The sequence below is a fragment of the Trichoderma ghanense genome (assembly GCF_004382785.1).
Source record: "Trichoderma ghanense strain CCMA-1212 chromosome Unknown scaffold_6, whole genome shotgun sequence".
Lineage (NCBI taxonomy): Eukaryota > Fungi > Ascomycota > Sordariomycetes > Hypocreales > Hypocreaceae > Trichoderma > Trichoderma ghanense.
In genome coordinates this window covers 1,460,122-1,467,371 of record NW_027395669.1, presented here as the reverse complement: position 1 = coordinate 1,467,371, position 7,250 = coordinate 1,460,122, and the positions used below count along the sequence as shown (strand labels likewise).

Genomic DNA, 7,250 nt, shown 5'->3' with positions numbered 1-7,250 from the left:
TTAGAAAATGACCTTTGACGCCACGCTGAGCAGCCACGCCGCATCGCTCCAGCTCCCTTCATCCGTCGTCGGCGGCGGCACAAAGTCCTCCGGGTCCAAGGGCCCCTCGACGTGCCGCTTCAGCCAGGCGCTCCGGTCCGCCTGCGTCCGCGAGTCCGCCAGCGACTCGTCGTACTCTGACTCGTCGTCGTCCGTCTCCTCGTCGTGCTCGTCCACCGAAAAGAGCGACCAGCCCATGAAGCTCGTCATCCACGACGCCTTGCCCGCGGTGCCCCGCCGCATCAGCCTCTTGACGTCCGCCTCGGCGTCCTCGAGCGTGTCTCGCTCCAGCTCCTCCAGCCTCTCGTCGAGGTCGACAAAGTCGGGCCCGGCGAGCGACTCCTGGTTGGGGAAGTACGAGCCGTCGTCTGCGACTCGCTCTGCCGGCGTCATGAGCTGGCTTCGACTGCCGTGGATGCTGTGAGATCGGCTGTGCATCTTGCTCCCGAGGACGGAAACGGACATGTCGTCGTCCGCCAGACTGCCGCGCCTGCTGGTGACGAGGCTCATCATTTCTCGCTCCCGCGCGAGCTCGTCCTCAAACGCCACGTCTTCAATGCTCCGGATGCCCGTGAGGCTTGTCGAGCTCTGCCGCGACACGAGCCACGACTGGCCCTTGAACTCCCTCGCCTCAAAAGTCATCAACGCGCCCGTCCTCAGCAGCCAGTCGCCATCACCTCCTCCCTCGTCGTGTCGTCGCCGCGGCGTCACGGAGCCGTGCGAAGCCCGCTTCGCCGCAAGGTGCGACGACGACTTGCTCTTGGGGATTGGCGCGCCCGAGGCGGACGGCGTGCGGCTCCGCGACCGCGACCGCGACCGAGGGTTGGTTGCGGAGCTGGCGAGGAGTCGAGGCGTTGCGGGCGCGGATTTGCCCTGCAGGTACGAGGTGCTGGGCCGCGGCAGCGAGAGGGCGGCGTCGGCAAAGGCTGCGTCGTCGTCGTCGAGGGGGAGCTTAGTGGTGAGAGGGGCGAGTGAGAGGTGGTGGAGGTTGGTGGAGGAGCGGTTCTTGCGGCGGACGCGCTCGGCGTGAGGGATGTGAGAGACGTCCATGGTGGTTGACCGCTGATGCTGGTGCTTGGAAGAGGATCAGAGCACAGCTGCCAGGTAAGAGTAGTTGTCAATTCAAGCAGCTCAGAGATTCTAAAGGCACATGTCACGTTGGATGAAGCGTTAATAGATGGATTTGGTAGCAGTGACGAAAGGGCAGCAGAGCAAAGAGGAGGTGGTTGTGGTGGTGGTATAAGGTATTATAGCCTTTATCACTTTAGGTTGTGGTTTGGCTTTTTGTTGGGCCAGCCCAGTGCAGCCAGATCTTGATTCCCGAGGTTCAGTGGCTGGCGGTTGGGGAGCCTGTGATTCGCCGGGGTGCCGTCATCAGGCGCTGGAGACGAATGGCAGCAGCGCGCTGACGAAGCACTGTAGGCCGCTGATGACGCTGTGGACGCTGCTTTTATTACAGGGCTGTTTAGGCGGGATGCGCTCATGGTGCCTTGTAGCTGCCGAAATGGCGTCTGATGATCCGACCCTCGCAGCATCGGATCAGAGCTGCTGTCACGATCATCTTCATGACCTCATGTCGAAAGTGATGGATGCACGAAGATGTGACCTTCCATCCCGATAGTATGCATGCATCACACGGTGTGCTCTTTTCAATTCCCACGCGGCTTCAAGCAGCTGTCTTAGTCTACATACTAGGTGAGATGTAAGCAGCCTCGGCCCTTGCTAGCGCCGATCTGCCGCCAAAAATTACAATGCTTCAAAGGCTGCGAGTCATCCGGGTGCAGCTTGGCTGATAAACCAAAAAAGAAGTCTGGATAAGGGAAAAAAAAAAAAAGTTGTCTCGACATTCACGACTCTCGACCCTTAAGGGAACGAACGAAACCTTGAAACAGGAAACGGAGAAAGAAAGCAAGGCGTCACACGAGAAGGTCGTTCGATCTTCCACCTGTTCCATCAGCCCATCAACGGCGGGCATCGTGTGGTGGTTGGGCGATTTTTTTACCCCTTCTTTTTCCTTCCCTCCCCTCCATAACCGCCTCCGACGATGCGCAACCTGCGAAACCTCCGGTTCGGCCGCTGGCGGCATCCCGACATCACCGCTGCCTGCTGGGATCCCGAGACGGACGAGATTGTGTGCGCCATCGGCCCGACCGAGCAGAACCCGACGATTGAGCTGGTCCGGCTGTCCGACTCTGATTCCATGTGCGTCTTTGTAGTCCTTTTGCGATGGAGGCGGGGGCGGGGCATCATGATGAGAAGAGACGGAGAAGAAACTCATCATGAAATCTTCGTCGCTGTCGCGTAACTAAATGATGGAAGGCAAAAGCTCACCCGCAGATGCAGAAGCCACCGCACATTTGCCCGCTGGGATGCGCCCAGCCCGAACCCCGAGCTCCTCGTCGACCGCATCGTCAGCCTTCACCACCTCAGCGGCAGCGGCACGACATGTCTCGTCCTGGAAGGCGGCGACATCATCACCGTCCGGGAGGATCCCGCGATCGGCCATGTTCACATTGAGATCATGGGATCCATAGACGCCGGCATTGCGGCCGCGCGATGGTCCCCCGACGAGGAGCTGCTGGCCGTCGTCACCAAGGCCGACACCGTCGTCTTCATGGGCGGCGCCTTTGACCCCGTTGCCCAAGTGACCATGACGGAGGAGGATCTCAAGGCGTCGAAGCACGTCTCCGTCGGATGGGGCAAGAAGGAGACGCAGTTCCAGGGGCGCGGCGCCAAGGCCCTCCGGGATCCCACGATACCAGAAAAGGTCGACCAGGGACTCCCGAGCGCCAACGAGGACGGATCGGTATCCATCAGCTGGCGTGGAGACGGCGCATACGTGGCCATCAACTCGGTTCAGGAGGCATCTCGACGAGTCGTCAGGGTGTATTCTCGCGAGGGAGAGCTGGATAGTGCCAGCGAGCCCGTCGACGGCTTTGAAGGCGCTCTGAGTTGGAGACCGTCGGGCAACCTCATTGCCGGTATTCAGCGATTGTCCGACAGAGTCGATGTCGTCTTTTTCGAGCGCAACGGCCTGCGCCATGGACAGTTTACCCTGCGGTCGCCCAACGGAGCTGTTCTGGATGCTGCCGACACCAGGATCCGACTCGAGTGGAACTCGGACTCGACCGTTCTGGCAGTCATCCTCACCGATACCATCCAGCTGTGGACCATGGGCAACTACCACTGGTACCTCAAGCAAGAAATTGCCATGGAGCCAGGGTTTGCCTGCCTAGCCTGGCACTCGGAGAAGGCACTCCGGTTCGCAGCGGCATCCGCCGGGAGCGTCATCCTCGCCGAGCAAATCTTCCACACCTCCCGGGGCTCATGTCGGCCGCCCTACGATAACGGCGTGGTGGCTGTCATCGATGGCGAGACGGTCAAGATCACCCCCTTTCGAACGGCCAACGTGCCTCCTCCAATGGCCCTTTTCGAGGTCAAGGCCGAATCCTCTGTTGTTGACGTAGCCTTTGGACACCGGAACTCTTCCTTTGCAGTGCTGCACCAGAAAGGTGTGGATATCTACGAGTTGCCGGTGAAAAATGGAAGGACCACGAAGCCCGTGGAGCTGCTCAAGCTGCCCTTTGATACCCCCAACATGCCAGAGCACCACATGCCCCTGAGAATATGCTGGGTGTCCGAGAACAGCCTGCGGTGCATGGGCTATCAAGACGACCTGGGCCATCTTCAGCTGGTTGTGTCCACGGGCGAGGGAAGCTCTGCCGAGATTAGCATGCTGGACAGCAACCTGATACTGGGAGCCACCGCAACCCGCGAGGATGAGGCTACCGTGGAGAGCTACGGCCAAGACCAGTTGGGCAGACTGTATAGGCTCTCCAACTCTTGCGACGACGTTCTCCCCATTCAGTTCACGACGCAGCTTCCGTGGTTCGAGGTCAGCAAGCACGACGACGTCGAGATGGCTTTTGGCCTTTCGCGGGCGGGCCACATCTTTGCAAACTCTCGGCTGCTGGCCAAGAACTGCACGTCCTTTGTTGTCACGCCAGACCACCTCATCTTCACCACCAGCAACCACTTTGTTAAATACGTCCACCTGGTGGCAGATGTCGAGGGTAAGTTGATCTAAGAGGTACAAGGAGGGGGGTTTTTAGATGCTGACTTGAGCCCAGATCTGGAAGTTCCCGGTGATGACCCTGAAAAGGATGAGCGGTGCCGCAGCGTGGAGCGTGGCTCTCGTCTCGTTACCGCCATGCCGACCAACATGAGCATTGTGCTGCAGATGCCGCGTGGCAACCTGGAAACCATCTTTCCCCGAGCCATGGTGGTGGCTGGTATCAGAAGTCTCATTGAAGAGAAGAACTATGCGCGAGCCTTCTCCTACTGTCGGTCACAGCGTGTGGACATGAACATTCTGTATGACCACAAGCCTGAGCAGTTTCTCTCATGCGTCGGCCTTTTCTTGGATCAGCTCAAGGAGGTCTCCTACATTGACCTCTTCCTTTCATCTCTAAGGTACATACAAATCTCTGCTCCTTTTTTTTCGCTGTCGACAGCCACTAATTCATTTTACAGAGAGGAAGATGTCACGCAGACCATGTACCAGGACACCAAGCGGGCAAAAGCCCAACCCTACAGCGCCAACGCCCCCGAGACACCGTCTTTGCAGAAGCCTCTCGGCTCCAAGGTCAATGCCATCTGTGATGCCGTCCTCAAGGCCCTCCAATCCCGCAAGGAGACTCACCTCCAAAACATCATCTCCGCGCACGTCTGCAAGATCCCTCCCGCCTTGGATGACGGCTTGACGCTCGTTGCTGAGCTGATGCAAGAAGATGAAAAACTGGCGGAAAAGGCAGTGGAGCACATTTGTTTCCTGGTGGACGTCAACCGCGTGTATGAGAACGCTCTCGGCCTGTACAATCTTGACCTGGCTCTGCTTGTCGCGCAGCAGTCCCAGCGAGACCCCAGGGAATATCTCCCCTTCATTCAGAACCTCCACGTCCTTTCCGAGCTTCGGCGCAAGTTTGAGATTGACGACCATCTTGGCCGACGGCAAAAGGCCTTGGCCCATCTCAAAGCCCTGGACGCATTTGACGAGCTGTGCAACTACACCAGCAAGCACGACCTCTACCAAGACGCCCTCAATCTCTACCGCTACGACCCGCCTCGACTGACGACCCTGACCGAGCTCTATGCCGTCTACCTCGAATCCAAGTCTCAGTACAGAGAATCAGGCCTGGCGTACGAATCCATCAAGAACTATGCCAAGGCCACCAGTTGCTACCGCTCAGCTGGCGCCACATGCTGGCAAGAATGCCTCTTCACCGCTCACCAGCAGGACCCCCCTCTCTCCGCAGACAGCAAAGCCGAGCTCGCGACGGCCCTCGCCGACGCCCTCTGGGAGGCCAAGGACTTTTCCGCCGCCGCCACCATCCACCTCGACTACCTCGGCTCGCTCGAGACGGCGGTCAAGTGCCTCTGCCGCGGCTACCACTTCGCCGAAGCCATCCGCCTCGTCGTCCAGCACTCCCGCCCGGACCTCCTCGAGCCGGCCGTCGACGTCGGGCTTGCCGAGGCGCTCGGCCGGACGACCGAGTTCCTGGCCGACTGCAAGGCCCAGCTGCGCGCGCAGGTGCCGCGCATCGCCGAGCTGCGGCGCAAGGCGGCCGAGGACCCCCTCGCCTTTTACGAGGGCGAGCGGGCCGGCGGGATGGAGATGCCCGACGACGTCTCCGTGGCGGCGAGCTCCCGCGTCAGCACCTCGGCCAGCCTGTTCACGCGGTACACGGGCAAGGCGGGCAGCGTCGGGACGGCCGGCACGGGCGTCAGCCGGGCGACGAGCAAGAACCGCCGGCGGGAGGAGAAGAAGCGCGCCCGGGGCAGGAAGGGCACCGTGTACGAGGAGGAGTACCTGGTCAACAGCGTACGGCGGCTGGTGGAGCGCGTGGAGGCGTCCAAGGCCGAGGTCGAGAGGCTTGTGTTTGCCCTCGTGAGGAGGGGGATGGCGGAGCGGGCGCGTGCCGCGGAGGGGCTGATGGCGGATGTCACGGAGGCGTGCGAGGGTGCGGTGAGGGAGGTGTTTGCCGTGTCGGCGGAGGAGCAGCAGCAGCAGCAGCAGCAGGCACAGCAGCAGCAGCAGCAAGAACAGCAGTGGAAGGCTTCGGGCGGAGAGGGCGTCTTCCAGGAGTGGATGCAGGAGCAGCTGCAGGGCGGGAAGAGGGAGCCGCCGGTGATTACGGGGATGAAGAAGCTTGCCTTGCTGGGATGAAGAAGCTTGTCCTGCTGGGATGATGTGCGTTTGGGTCCGGGTGTTGTTTTCTGATGTTATGATGTACTGTGTATGTTATGCAAAGAGATTTTCTTTCTGTGTGAGAATAAGAATAGGGGGTGGATGGCCATTTGGACTTTTTTTCTTTTCTTTTTCTTTTTTTTCTTCTTTTTTTGCCTCTCATAGTTGACTTGGAAGGCAGTGTATATTGTGGGCAACATGGTCTCGCTCACAAGGTGTTTTGTATGTTCGGACCTCAATCCAGGATGCCGGGTAGTCCTGCTGTTTCCTGATCTAGTACGAGACAGCCCGCGTAAAGGAGAAGTCAACGTATCGTTTCCAACATCTCTTCCCATCTACAGTGACTACCCTCTAAATGGTGGAAATCACATTAAAAGGCTCTGCCTTCACTATGCCTAGTTCTTCTGCCTTGATTATGCCTAGCTCTTTTTTGATTAATCTACATCTGCCACTCTACTACATGTATACACGCCACCAACACAAACAGTAGAGTTGACAAGACAAAAGACAGACAAATCGTCTAGTCATAAAAAAAACAGGTAGACATATATAACGTTCAATATGATATAAAAGACAGCAGAATCCGACATTCGCCTCCGCTATGAAATTCACTCACAAGCAAAGGTAATTTAATCAATCCATCGATCCATCAATCAATAAATAACATCCCATCAAGCTCAATCGACATCTTCCTCCTGCGTCTTTTTACTCCTGAAAGAGTAAAAAACGCTCTTCCTCTGAGAAAAAAAAACCATCAATCTCATACAGAAAGTAAAGTAGATGGACAGAAAAGAAGGAAATACAAAGGCAAGAAGTGTATCTAGACCAGAAGGAATAAACCAGGGACAGTCTAGAGACGGAGTATCAAACAAACTTCTCCAAAGAAATAAAACTCTTCAAGGGAAGGAAAAAAAAAAAAAAAACAAGAGAATAACGTGGTGGATGATAATGACAGATGTCTTGT

At 57.6% G+C, this 7,250-nt stretch overlaps 3 protein-coding genes across 3 annotated transcripts; 1 reads left to right on the top strand and 2 right to left on the bottom strand.

Annotated features, from left to right (window-relative positions):
* Positions 1-1,089, bottom strand: CCMA1212_006099 (uncharacterized protein; the record flags this gene model as incomplete). Its single annotated transcript, XM_073703340.1, has 1 exon — positions 1-1,089. The coding sequence occupies one exon, from the start codon at positions 1,087-1,089 to the stop codon at positions 1-3; it is 1,089 nt and encodes a 362-aa protein (XP_073558291.1).
* A 994-nt stretch (positions 1,090-2,083) lies between these two features.
* Positions 2,084-6,265, top strand: CCMA1212_006098 (Elongator complex protein 1; the record flags this gene model as incomplete). Its single annotated transcript, XM_073703339.1, has 4 exons — positions 2,084-2,241; positions 2,359-4,112; positions 4,170-4,512; positions 4,573-6,265. 4 exons carry the CDS (start codon positions 2,084-2,086, stop codon positions 6,263-6,265), a joined length of 3,948 nt encoding a protein of 1,315 aa, XP_073558317.1.
* CCMA1212_006097 (uncharacterized protein) lies at positions 2,345-6,748 on the bottom strand (the record flags this gene model as incomplete). Its single annotated transcript, XM_073703338.1, has 7 exons — positions 2,345-3,202; positions 3,383-4,093; positions 4,160-4,294; positions 4,601-5,176; positions 5,330-6,331; positions 6,499-6,547; positions 6,744-6,748. 7 exons carry the CDS (start codon positions 6,746-6,748, stop codon positions 2,345-2,347), a joined length of 3,336 nt encoding a protein of 1,111 aa, XP_073558285.1.
* Positions 6,749-7,250: the final 502 nt, after the last annotated feature.